This window comes from Pelophylax lessonae, assembly GCF_965119305.1.
Source record: "Pelophylax lessonae genome assembly, chromosome: 6".
In the NCBI taxonomy this organism is placed as follows: domain Eukaryota; kingdom Metazoa; phylum Chordata; class Amphibia; order Anura; family Ranidae; genus Pelophylax; species Pelophylax lessonae.
In genome coordinates, this window is record NC_138773.1 from 7,304,119 (window position 1) to 7,318,800 (window position 14,682).

At 41.5% G+C, this 14,682-nt stretch overlaps 1 protein-coding gene across 1 annotated transcript; it reads left to right on the forward strand.

The window, feature by feature from the left end:
- Positions 1-5,809: 5,809 nt before the first annotated feature.
- On the forward strand, positions 5,810-6,742 carry LOC309557781 (olfactory receptor 5V1-like; the record flags this gene model as incomplete). Its single annotated transcript, XM_082260546.1, has 1 exon — positions 5,810-6,742. The coding sequence occupies one exon, from the start codon at positions 5,810-5,812 to the stop codon at positions 6,740-6,742; it is 933 nt and encodes a 310-aa protein (XP_082116672.1).
- Positions 6,743-14,682: the final 7,940 nt, after the last annotated feature.

Consider the following 14,682-nt stretch of genomic DNA (forward strand, 5'->3'; position numbering starts at 1 on the left):
GAATGCTGGCATCTCCAAATATCAAATAGACCTGTGGTGGATAAAAAAGATCGCCAGTGACTCCCTGGGACATTGTTTCTTGGGGTTACTTGAGAGGTCTAGATCTGTGTCTGGTGCTGCATTAAAATCGCCACTTAGAATTACATGGCCTTGGCACACAGAAGTTACTTTTTCTAAATTTTCATCAGGAAAGACAATTGCTCAGTGTTTAAAAGGTATAAATTGACTAATGTGTATTTTACTCCATTGATCGCACAGATTAGTCCAATGAATCTGCCAAAAGTGTCTGGGTAGACTTCTAGTTGTGTAAATTGGATATAATTTTTAATGGCTATTGCTACTCCTCTTTTTTAAGAAGGGCCATTGGCACAAAAAACTTGTGGAAAGTTCTTGTGTTTAAAGATAGATGGTTTATGTGAGGCAAAATGAGTGTCCTAAAAGCAGGCGATATCACACTTAAGTGGTTCCACTTCCTTCCAGGCCACCTGTCTCTTATAGGGACTATTCAGGCCCTTTACATTCATGAAGGATATTTGGAAGGCCATGGCACTGTAAGTGTAGTCACTTATGTTATGGCCGAGATAGTAGAGACTTGGAGTGAGACTGTAGCTGTAGATGTACGTTACCTGTTTTAGGGCGGGTTACAGGTGTAAACAGCAAACACAGAAGACAGGTATGTTGGTTGAGGACAGGTATCTCCGGTTAGACATTTGTATATTCAGTGAACTGTGAAAGAAAAGCTTGACGATAGGTGTGTAACAGGTCTCAAAAACAAGAGACAGAAAATTATAGAAAATAAAAAAGGCGATTCCGTATGGAATCTGTGCAGATATATTGCCACTAATAACCAGTGGGGACAAAAGGGAATACCAGTGTGGCATCTGCCTGGGCTATCAGATGATCAGGTCAACTTTGTTTCAGAAAGGTCTCTGGTATTAGCCTGCATTGATGTATGAGTTGTCTCATGTGGACAAAGGCGAGTGGGAGGGGCTTCCTCTTTCTACGTCGTGCAGGTCAAGGATCTGCCAAACCCTCAGCAGACGAAGGACCCTTTCATTGTAGCGATTGCATGTGTGAATCCATCTTATGTAACTAGGATGTTAGCATGATATAGCCACCGATAGGTAATTTGGTGGTTATTCAGGGCTTTTGTGATTGTGGCTAGCTTTCTTCTCCGTTGTAGGGTAAAGGTTGACAGGTCAGCAAAAAAAGGTAAGGTTTGAGGAAGATTATCCCTGTTCCTAGTAACTGACATAAATCTTTCTTTTGTATGGAAGAAGTGGATTGGCACTTTTGTATCCCTGGGTAGATGTGATGGGATATGTTTGGGCCTTGGCAACCTGTGTATGCCATCTATAAGGAGGTCTTCAGGTGGTGCTTCAGGGAGGGCTTCTTTTAGAATGCTGGTGAAGTAAGCCTTAAGGTCTGGAGGTTTGACTGATTTGGGAATCCAATGGATTTTAACGTTGTTCCATCGGGACCTGTCCTCCAAATCCGCCAATTTTGATTTCATCCATGTTAGCTCATCTTCCCTTTCATTGTGAGAATCTACCAGGTTGTTAAAGGTAGATGCAAATTCATTCATTTTAATCTCAATATGTGAAACCCTCTTTGCTACTGCATTAACTTCTGTTTTAAATTGTTGTGCTAACGATAGTATATCTGCATGAAGGGTGGATCTCAGGGACACTAGCATGTCCTTGAGAGTGGCATCCATAACTGGCATATTAGTTGTAGGAAAGTCAGAAATGGAGTCTTGTAACTTTCTAGTGTCATCCAGGCATGAGTCAAGGCAGCTTACCTCCAGGTTAGGTGCAGGTGGGTTGTTCTTTTTAGTTTTGTTCTTTGCTGGATTCGATGTGGAGGATGGTGGGGGGGGGGGGTTGTTCCCTTGCCTCCTGTCTGGTGCTGAATGTAGAGTTGCGCTATGAAGAGAAGCCTCGTACATGGCCTGCAGGACTGTCGGCCCCATATTGACTGTACTGTCTACATGGCTGCGGGAAGAAATCCATCATCATCCCCCAACTTTGTATTGCTTTTCCTCTTCCTTGCGGCCATTTTGGGTTGTTTCCACTGTGTAAAAGGTAGAATGCAGGCTCATCCAGAGACCAATGTCGCTGTGTAAAGCCCTTACAGCCCGCAGTGGAAAGGAGCAGACTCACAGAGCGTTCATTCACTCTGCTGGCTAGCCACGCCCCCTCCTCTCAATTTTAGATTGTTGCACCTTGATCTGTCCTTCAAGTCAGTGATCTTGGCTCTCATCCATTGGTTCTCACCCATCTCTTCATCATAAGCATCCACCAGGTCATTAACCATAGTAGTAATATCACCCAAGGCATTTTCAACCCAATGTACTCTTTCCCCTAAAAAGTTAACCTCAGCAGAGAATTTCCAAGTGATAGCAGCAAAGTCAGCATGCAGGGATTGTTGTAGGAAGAGCAGAATTTCCTTAAGCAATGTATCCAAAACTGGTTGGTTTGAGGTGGGCAAGGCAGCTATGGAGGAGCATAAAGTGTAATGTGCTAGCAGTGAAGGAGAACCCTTGTGATTCAGCACAGTATCCAGCTTGCTGTTGTCCATTCTCATATGAGCTTTAGACAGGCTAGAGCATGGAGGGCTTGGTGCAAGTGAGAAAGTAGAAGAAGTAGCATCCCCTGAGTTTCCAGCAGTCAGCAGTTTTGCCTCAGGAAGGTCAGTGTAAAAGCCACTTTGTTCGGGAGTGGAGGTGGGGGCCGAGGAGTAAGCGCCATGAGCAGGCTTCAGGAAGAACTCAGTTAATTTCTGAAGATATCTGTTCCCTTTGCATTTCTGGGACATGTTCCCTAGATAGCCAAAGATAAAGGCAGGTCGCTGTATATTTAGCTCCTGGTGGGTCCCCCAGCCGCTTCTGTCCACTTCTTTAGTCCCAAGCTCCGGGATCAAGTGTCCATACAAAGTGCACGCCACGCTGGCCACACCCCCTCATCTCAAGTGTTTTTCATTTGGTGCTCTTTCACTTACTGCACTTGGATTTCTCAGCTCGGATAAATGCATTTGCATTTGTGGTGAGCTTCTAAATACAAGACAATCGGGCTCAAGCATGATAACCTATCTGTTTACTACTAACTCTTTTTTATTGCTCTCCTTCTCTCATTGTCTTGGCTCAGAGAAGTTAGACTTAGAACTAAACTACAGAAACTTAACATAAATAAATCACCGGGACTGGATGGCTTGCACCCAAGGGTTCTTAAAGAGCTCAGCCAGGTGATTGCCAGACCATTATTCTTGATCTTTAAGGATAGTTTACAGACGGGTATGGTGCCAGCTGATTGGAAAAAAGCCAACGTGGTATCAATATTTAAAAAGGGCCGAGATATATCCCGGGTAACTATAGGCCGGTCAGCCTAACATCAGTAGTCTGCAAGATTTTGCAGAGAGGATTTTTCAGAGGGGATGGTAAGGGACCACATACAAGACTTTAGTAATGAAAACGGTATTATCAGTAGTAATCAGCATGGATTCATGAAAAATCGTTCTTGCCAAACCAATCTATTAACCTTCTATGATGAAGTGAGCTGCCACCTAGATAAAGGGAAGCCGGTGGATGTGGTGTATCTGGACTTCGCAAAGGCCTTTGACATTGTTCCCCACAAACGCTTACTGTACAAACTAAGGAAGGTAGGTATGGACCATAAGGTGAGTACCTGGATAAAGAACTGGCTCCAGGGGAGAGTGCAAAGGGTGGTGATTAAGGGGGAGTACTCGTATTGGGCGGGTGTGGAAAGTGGGGTCCCCCAGGGTTCTGTCCTGGGACCAATCCTGTTTAATTTATTTGTAAATGATCTAGAGGAGGGGGTATTTAGTACAATCTCAGCATTTGTGGATGATACTAAACTAAGCATGCCAATATCTTATATTCAGGACATGGAAACCTTATAAGCGGACCTGAACAAAATAATGGGGTGGGAAACTACATGGCAGATGAGGTTTAATGTTGAAAAATTTAAAGTAATGCACTTGGGTGCCAGAAACCAGAATGAAAGCTACTCACTAGGGGGGGGGGACCTCTGGGTGAGTCTAGGATGGAGAAGGACCTGGGGGTACTGGTAGACAACAGGCTTGGCAGTGGCATGCAATGCCAAGCCGCTGCAAGCAAAGCCAACAGAATACTGGGATGTATAAAAAAGGGGATTCACTCCAGAAATAAAGAGATTATTCTCACACTCTACAAGACTCTGGTCCGGCCACATCTGGAGTATGCTGTCCAGTTCTGGGCACCGGTCCTCAGGAAGGATGTGCTGGAACTGGAAAGAGTCCAGAGAAGGGCAACAAAAATAATTAGGGGAATGGAGGACATCAGCTCTGAAGAAAGACTACAAGCACTGAACTTATTCACTCTGGAGAAGAGACGATTGAGGGGGGATATGATATCAATGTACAAATACTGTACTGGCGACCCTAGCATAAGGAACAAACTATTTAGAGAAAGGGAATACAAAAAGACACGTGGCCACTCACTAAAACTAGAGGAAAGGCGGTTTAACCTTAAAATACGTAGGGGGTTTTTCGCTGTAAGAGCAGTAAGGATGTGGAAGTGTTAGGACTGCAGGATACACAGGGTGCCGTGGAGTGGCCTGCAGCTTATACATGCATTTGCAAATGTGTGTTAACTAAACCCCTGTTTTTAACCTATTATGTTAGACAGGTTTATTTGGTTTGTCAGCAGACTGGTGGGTAAGTATAGCAAACTAAGGGCCGTTTGGTTTCCACACACACACACACACACACCTTCTTTAATCCCCTTTTTCTCTTCAATTTTGTTATATACAGGGGTGGAGACGCTGAGCAGTTCTCCCCCTTGTCTCATCTAAAGTCGCAAAACTGCCCAAATTTTCAATGTTATCAGGAATGGACACGCTTGCTTTACAGGCTGGTGTCTCATATTAAGTCCCAATTTGCCTTTACCATCTATACTATTGGGACGGGGTGTGTGTTTCCCAGCTGGTCATTTTTTAGTTTGCACCCTATGGCTAATACATGGCCATTAGTTTTTCAATACCAGTCATGGATGGGAGCAGATTGGGGGAAGATTGGGCCATCTCCAAGCTCACCTTTTTCCCATCCATCCATCAGCATTCATGTACTTCCATGTTGGAGACACTCAGGTTGAGTAGTGTTAGGAAGTGTTTGGACGGCAGGATACACAGGGTGCCGTGGAGTGGCCTGCAGCTTATACATGCATTTGCAAATGTGTGTTAACTAAACCCCTGTTTTTAACCTATTATGTTTGACAGGTTTATTTGGTTTGTTAGCAGACTGGTGGGTAAGTATAGCAAACTAAGGGCCGGTTGGTTTCCACACACACACACCTTCTTTAATCCCCTTTTTCTCTTCTATTTTATGGATATTACACTCTGCTCAGTGCATCCTGCAGGGACAGCCAATTAGTGCTCCATGCATCCATGTTACAGCCAATATATTAGAAATTTGGTGAAGAATTATAAAATTTAACAGCACTTACAGAAGCAGGAAATTGGTTCATGTTTTCTGTGCACCTTTTCAGTCAGCATTCCTAACATATTAGAATCTCTCTATTCAATCTTTTACATTGTCAAAAATGAAGTTTTACTTTAGGTTGTAGAAAAATGTAAATTGTATTTTATTTATAGGCTTTCTCTATTGTTTTTAAAAAACATGAAATAGATAAAAAAATACAATTTAGGGAAAGCTTTACACAAGTTTCTTATCTATATGGTATTTTGGATTTCAGATTGAGATATCAGATTATATATAAGTAATATTTTTCAAAAGAGTTATTAAAAATATTTCAATGAGAAATCAGACAATATTAAATGAATTATTTCTCTCTGGTCTGTCTGATGTTCCGGCTCTTCAGCTTCCTCTCTTTCTCTTCTTCCTTCTCATCTACCTTCTGACAATAATCTGGAATTTGCTGATCATTGTCCTCATAGTCACCGACTCTCACCTCCATGTTCCTATGAATTTCTTCCTTGGGAACCTGGCCGGTTTGGACCTCTGTTTTTCCTCAGTCACCGTCCCACGAATGTTATTTGACCTTCACACCAAGACCAGAAAAATTTCCATACAGGCTTGTATAACCCAAGTCTTCTTCTTTATATTCTTTGCCAGTTTTGAAGATTGTCTGTTGACTGTCATGTCCTATGATCGATATACCGCCATTTGTCAGCCATTACGTTACACACAGATTATGAGTTGGAAGTTCTGTGTACAGTTGGTGTTTATTGCATGTTGCCTCGGCTTTACCCATTCTTTAGTTCACACACTTTATGCCACTTATTTAACATTTTGTGGATCGGATATTATAGAAGGCTTCTTCTGTGACCTTCCACAATTGTTTCAGATCTCCTGCAGCGACATCTTCATCAACATTCTGCTCATCTTCCTCTTAGGGAGCTTCCTTGCAGGTGGGACTCTAATACTGACCATCCTGTCCTATGTCTATATAATCAAAACTGTTTTTAAATTTCAAGCTAAGGGCAATAAGAGTAAAGTTTTCTCTACATGTACCTCTCACCTGACAGTGATGTTTTTGTATTATGGCTCTGGATTGTTCAATTATTTTTGGCAATGTGCTGGTCAGCAATTTTCTGGTGACAAAGCAGTGTCCGTCTTCTACTCAGTGATCCTTCCTCTCCTCAATCCTCTTGTTTACAGCCTCAGGAACCAGGAATTTAGAACATCATTTCAAAGTGTTTTCAGGAAGATCAGCCCACCAAAATAGATACAGAGCTCTATGACCTCTATAAGAAATCCTTTGAGCAGCTGTTTTTTTTTTTTTTTAATGTGCATCTCTAATCAGAACTTTTTTTAAATTGAATAGAGTAGGGATTTATTTAAACCCATATCAAGTTGTATATACAGTCTTGTTTGTAAAAAAAAACAATATTTTTTTTTCAAGGACACAACAAGAAGTGAGTGAAAATCTCTCCTAGGAGGACAGAAATCCCCTCTTAGACATTTATCACTGGAGAAAGTATATCAATGCGACAATTCCCTTCACTTCCTGTTCCAGTGAAAATTTTTAACAGGACAAAAAGAGAGTGTGAATCTATTGAGTAAGGACACAAACAGCAATACAATCCTAAACCAAAAATGGTAACAGCAGAAGATATATTATCAGAATTAGTATTCTAAAGCGGGGGCTGATGCCTGTTATATACAGTATATATCCGTCTGATGACTCGGATACTGTAAAACCTATCAGAGACTCACTGGTATCATTTTTGCACAGCCTAGTCCTAGAGCTGCATGAACCATTCACTAGCTTCCCTTCCTACTTAAGACCGGTTTGAAGGTTGGATCAACTTCTCAGATTTATCAAACAAGATATTGGGGGGGGGCACCCTAAACACACATTTCTAAGGTTGGTGCTGCTATAAAGACCAATATACCCCAATATTATTCTCAGATTTGTTTCACTCTTGCCAAAGGTGCTGGTAAACTGTATTATATTTGATGCTACTGCAGCTATGGATGGAATCCAGCAGCGGGTACAACACCACAGAGGTCACATGGTACACCAGGCTTTGAAGCATTTGGTCTGACAGGGCTGGGTGAGCATTCTGAGGCTGGCTCCATCTCAGCTGGTCATGGACAGACTGTTGCAAGTGTGAGTTGATATTCTTGTGGGTATCTCCAGAGTGGCATTCTTTTTTTTTTGTCAATAATTTTTTATTGGGTATTCAAACGTTACAAAAATTGGTTCACACCATGGAGTTAATGCAGATAGTATACATAAGTAATGTATAAACAGGCAGTTAAAGCTGTACAAAATAATCTAGAGCAGTATTGGATTAAACTTTGGATACATATTTATCAGACCAAGTTGACCATATTTGGTCAAATTTAGTGCAATTAAGTACGTTAATCATATGTGTAAAGAAAAACTAGTGCGCTCAACAAATTACATTCACTACATTGGTGCATATATAAACAAATTCAAAAAGTATGATCAATGGTAAAAACCTGTAAAAGATGAGCTTGCTTCACTGTATTTAGTGTAGAATCCCATATAATGGAATTGCCTGCCCGGCTTACAGCTGCAGGAGGCATGGCATCTTCATGGTAAACTAGCTGAAAGCCAGGCTTGAGGAGTGTCTCATTTGGAAGTCTCCATATGGAATGTATGGTTAGAAGCTTACCCTCATCCATATCTGGTAAGAAGCCACCCATTTACTTTTCATCACGAGGTGACACACACAGTGTGGGGATATTACCAGGATAGAGATATTCTCTTCAGTCACTTAACCACTTCCCCTGGTTAGACGTCATATGACGCCGTGGGGTTTAAGTGGGGATATCTGAATGACGTCTGCAGCTGCAGGCATCATTCAGATATCATTTTTTTCTTCAGGCGATTCCCTACAACATAAGAACAATCATATCAGCTGAACAGCTGCTTGATCATTCTTACAGGTGGCGGGAGGGTACATCCCCCCTCCTGCCGCCCTCCCAACCCCGTCCAGTGATTCTACCGGCTTGCCCATACGAATGGCGAACTGGAGAAGGAATCGGGCGCGGGGGGAAGTGTACCATAGAGTCTGCGAGGACCAGATGGTCCCTGGCAGTCACTATGACTCTCGGAGGCCCGGGAGCGATGTCAAGCCCGGTCTGGCTGTTTCAATACTGCCGAGATCTCGACATTCAGCTGAGATTGCTTTTTTTTTTTTTTCCAGGCTTTCTAGCCTGTAGGTGAGATCTGAGGTCTTATTGACCTCAGATCTCCCTATAAAGAGGACCTGTCATTCACTAATCCTATAACAAGGGATAAAAGTGATAAAAAAAATAAAAATTAAAGGGAAAGTGTAAAAAAAATAAAAATAAAATAAACAATAATAGTGCCCCTGTCCCCGTTAGCTCGCACGCAGAAGCGAACGCATGTGTACGTTGCGGCCACATATGTAAACAATGTTTAATCCATACATGTGAGGTATCGCCGCGAATGTTAGAGCAAGAAAAACAATACTAGTCTAAGACCTCTACTGTAACTCTAAAATGGTAACCTGTAAAATGTTTTAAAGCGTCGCCTATAGAGATTTTTAAGTACCGAAGTTTGGCGTCATTCCACGAGTGTGCGCAATTTTAAAGCGTGACATGTTAGGTATCTATTTACCCGGCGTAACATCATCTTTCACATTATACAAAAAAAGGGAGCCATACACATGCCGCTGGAATATAGGGAGGGAGCCATACACATGCCGCTGGAGTATAGGGAGGGAGCCATACACATGCCGCTGGAGTATAGGGAGGGAGCCATACACACGCCGCTGGAGTATAGGGAGGGAGCCATACACATGCCACTGGAGTATAGGGAGGGAGCCATACACATGCCGCTGGAGTATAGGGAGAGAGCCATACACATGCCACTGGAGTATAGGGAGGGAGCCATACACATGCCGCTGGAGTATAGGGAGGGAGCCATACACATGCCGCTGGAGTATAGGGAGGGAGCCATACACATGTTCACATTGTACTGGCATAGCACACATGCCAAAAATACAAGAAATGGATTACATTCAAAAGACACAAAAGATATCTGAATTACATCCAGACAAGTATGAAGAAAATAAAAAAATTACAGGAGCTGTGTACAAATGAATAAGCTTTATTAAACATGTATAAAACATCATGAATCACTCAAGCAGGCAGGTGAAATGCCCCCCCCCCCCCCCCAACCCCCAAATCAAGTATTCTTTATTCAAATTACAGTGCAAAGATACAACATATGATGAATATAGATATAGAGCTTACAATATCCAACGGTCAAGCAAAATAAGTTGTAGACACCTTAGTATTAAGCATAAAACATTCCCAACATACTTTTAGGGTTAGTGTTTGCCTAAACCTGCCTTTCCATTTAAGCTACCATAAAACCACAAGAAGATACAGCTACACAGAGGCATGAAAATAAAAAAACACATGTATAGAGTGCAGAAAAACACACTTTGCAAAAACTATACCAAACATTTAGAGCATGAAAATTATTCATCCAACAAAATATACTTACTGCAATATGGGTCCTTAGGCATGCCAGTAAACCCCCCACCCCCAAAACCAAAAGCCAATTTGGACAGAAAGACATGTGGCCCTTCCAGGGGGCAAATGATCTGCTCTAGACCATGCCTTTATATAACATTGGTTAAACTACACCCACCCAGTAAAGGAAACGCCTAGTAAAGTAATTCATTGGGTCTGTTGGTTCCCAATGCAAAAGCACCAATTTACTAATGAATGAAAGTGTTTGTCAAAATGAAAAAGCCACTTTGTGCTCATGAGATTATTGAAAGCATTTCTTATGTGGGTTGAGTTGATGTATAATTTTTGGAACAGAAAACTGTGCAAAATAGCAAATGGTCGCAGCATGAGCAGCTGAACCCAGAAATATTTCAGAAAACAAATGTGTATATATATATATATATATATATATATATATATATATATATATATATATATATATATATAAATTATATTTTGAGGATATATATATATATATATATATATATATATATATATATATATATATATATATATATATTTAGTTATTTTTTGGGGGGTTGTTGAATTCTGAGATCTGGGGTTCCACTGCATATACTCAATCAATTTCCAAATTCTCGGATTTTGCAGCTCAAACACTTTGCTATTTTTCAGAGTTTAATGTTGTTCTATATCAGAAACAACACTAATATAGCTCCCCACTCAACCAACAAATATATTCCTATATCAAAGCACAGAAAAATGTGAAATTTTGCAAACTGTTTGAACATGGGCAGCTGAACCCAGAACTCTTTCTTGAACAACTATATATTGATTTTTAAGTATTTTTGGTTTGTTTAAGAAAGAAGTCTACCCAAGTCTACCCCCATCACAAATGCTTTCAAAAATGTCATGAGCACCAGGTGGCTAGGTGGTTAGCAAATCTGCCATGCTACAGTGTATTTGGGTGTTCAAATCCCTGAACTAGCTACAACTGTCTCTGTTGTTCTATATGACAAGCAACACTAATATGGCTCCCCCCCAAAAATAAAACATTGTATATGTGTGGAATTAATATATTTTTGGGTTGGTTAGATATAGGAAGTAACAATAATATATTGGTTTTTGCATATGCATATATATATATCCACTTAAGCCCCAGCCCTATTTCGGACACTTTTTGTTTAAACCAGTTAAAACCAGTATTTTTCCTAGAAAACTACTTAGAACCCCCAAACATTATATATATTTTTTTAGCAAAGACTCTGGAGAATAAAATGTCGGTCATTGCAAACAGCGATTTCATTCGCGGCTCGACTTGCGTATATGTTTTTTTTGTGCACGAGCTAATGGTGACGGGGGCGGCTAAATTTTATTTATTTTTTTCTATTTATTTTTTCATTTTTTTTTTAACTTTATTACAGGTTTTTAAAAAAAAAAAAAATCTGATCACTTTTATTGCTGTCACAAGCAATGTAAACATCCCTTGTGACACCAATATGTAGTGACAGGTACACTTTATGGAGGGATCGAGGGTCTAAAAGACTCTAGACCCCTCCACTACACTTCCCTGTATGCAAAACACTGAAAACGGCATTTTTGCATACAGCCGTTTTTCAAATTTGCCGCCTTTTGCAGCACAGTAACCCGGAAGTGACGTCATGGACGCCGCCTCCGGGTTACGTCATCAGAGACCCGATCAATGCAGTTTCCGGCATTCATCGGGACTCCATCCAGCCGACGGACGTGCCGGCTGGGTGCTCGGGGCTCCCGGTGGGACGGGAGCCCCGAGCAAAGCCATGGAAGGCTGCGGGAGGGGGGGGGGGCGTCCCCTCCCGCTCACCCGGGTAACGATCGAGTGGCTCCCGAGCTGCATCGGTCGTTACTGACGGAAAGCCGACCGTCGGCTTCAAACCGCGGTACCAGGATGATGCCTCTAGCTAGAGGCATCATCCCGGTATAACCCCGCAAAGTTACCCGACATATGGGTACATCGATATGCGGTAAGTGGTTAAATATATATATATATATATATATATATATATATATATACAGACATACAGATATGTGCATTTCTCTCATTAGTGCCTGATTAACGCCGTTTTACTACGGTATTAGCCATTCGCGCTAGCGCAATACACTATACCTCCCGCTAACATTTTCTAAAACGTTATTTTTTGCCTACTTTTTGGTATGGAGCATGCGCACATGGGCTATCTGGCAGCAATAGACTCCGGAGCTATTTTTGCGTTTTACACTTTTCTTGAAATCTTTTTTTCTACTTAACTTTTTTACACAGTTTAAAAGCAGTTTATCTCAAGATCCTATAACACATCTTTCCCAAGCATTTTTTATTTTTTTTCCTGCCATATATTGTGATTTTGAACAAAACAGTCTGATGGAGGTATAGTGAATTGCATTGGCGCCTTCGCCTAGTCGCCATGGAGTTAAAGTAGAACAAAATCAATGATGGAGGTATAGTAAATCAGGCCCACAGTTTTTTCTCGGGTTTCCAATTGTTCAGTTGTTTTTTTCTTTTTCCTCTTTAGGCCCTCAAGGCCTTGTGATTGTCACGCTACTGACTTCTTCATGAGATTTTTTTCACCCTTATTTTTTCCTTTTTCATGTATGACCTTATGTTCAGCTCTTGTTTTTCTTTTTTGACTCTATGTTTCATTGGGGCATTCCCCACACTATATAGATTATGTCTGCTTTAGGTTTCTAATTATGTATGGCTTTAAAAATCCTGTCTTATAATGTTAAAGGTCTAAACTCCATCAAGAAACGCTGGACTGCCCTGAAAGAATTTAGAGCATCCTGGGCTTATGTGATTCTGATTCAGGAGACGCACTTCCGCCCTGGAGGCTCCTTCAAATTCGCTTCTACAGGTAGATATTTTCCCCATTAATTTACAGCATCAGACTCATCTAGCAAGGCCGGGGTAGCGATTCTCATTAAACGCACCTGTCCTCTCCGGATTAAGTCCTCTCGTCTGGACTCTCGTGATCGTTATGTGATTTTGGAATGTGAATATATGTCCACTCGCTTTATGCTTATGAATGTATATGTTCCAAATACTGGACAGATAAAACTTCTCAGTGAAACACTTGAACTATTGCAGAAATCCCCTCACCCATTTACAATTGTAGGCGGTGACTTTAATGCTGCCTTCTCTCCTACATGAGATAGGAGATCTATGTTTCACACTAATCTCCCCTCTTCCACGCAATCACTTCCCACTTCTTTTCGGAGGTTTATTTGGACCCATCATCTGTTTGATGCTTGGAGGATCAAACATCCAACCAGCAAACCGTTTTTCCACAAAATGTTTTCCAGATTGGACTACTTCTTTGTCTCTGCCCCACTTCTGACTAGTGTGGTGTCCTCCAACCTAGGTTTGATAATCTGGTCTGATCACACCCCACTTTCTCTTGATTTATCTCTCTCAAAGGCGTTCCCTAAAAAATGCCACTGGCAACTTAACAAGTCCCTGTTAAACCATCCTGCCACTAGAGAGGCACTCTCGCAAGCATTAACTGAATTGTTTGAGTTAAATGTGGACTCTGTGGAGGGGGAGTCCACTCTGTGGAAGACACACAAGGCATTCTTTAGAGGGCAATGCATATCCACGGGCTCTCGTCTGAAGAAAAATACAGCGGCCTAAAAGTTAGCCCTGCTAACCGAATTATGTACAGCTGAAAGTCGCCTTCTGTCCCCCCAACGTTGGCCTGCCACTGAAAGGTAACAATTTTACTTGATCAACTCAAATCTTTAACTTTATCTGCCATTTCCAAATCACTGCTTTGGGCGAAACAAAAGTTTTATGAATTTTCCAACAAACCCCATAGGCTGTTGGTTTCCAAGCTTAATCCCCCTCCCTCCCACTCTTTCCCTGACTCCCTAATACAATCTAATGGTACGCCTACCCATTGTCCCCAGACTATGGTCAGGGTATTTGGAGAATTTTACAAAAAACTCTATAATTGCCTATCCCCGACTCTCCATCCACCCTTCCAGCAGGTCTCATTTGACTCTTTTTTAGAGGTCATTCACCTACCTAAACTATCCCCCTCTGATTGAAAGATGCTGAATGCTCCTATCGAAATAGAGGAACTCACCGACACTGTTAAAAAATTGCCTACTCATAAGCCCCTGGCCCTGATAGATTCCCTTATACGTACTTTAAGACCTATCTACAAATCCTGGCCCCACAAATGTTATCCCTCTATACAGTAAACCCCCGCTCCATCGCGGTTCAGTTTTTGCAGTCCCGGTATATTGTGTTTTTTTCTGTAATGTTATTTTACTAATTAAATCATTGAAAATTAAATATTTTTGTGTTTTCCATAGCTTTTGCTCTGTCTCTCAGTATCTTTTATGTGTTTAAATGAGTTTAAATTAGTTTTTATTGTTTTAAAAGTGTGTTTAAAGACATTAAAATGCTTTTAAAAGTACAGTGACAGTAAAAAAAAACATGCCGACAGTGTATTTTAACCTTCCTAGCGGTATTCCCGAGTGTGACTCGGGGTTAGATTTTAGTGCCAAAAGCGGTAACCCCGAGTCACACTCGGGGTAGCGCTAAGAAGATCGCTGGATGCTGGAGGAGGTTTTACTTACCTTTTCTCCGGGATCCAGCGAAGACTGCGAGCGGTGTGCGGCGGCGGAGCTCTCTCCCGATCGTCTGCGAGC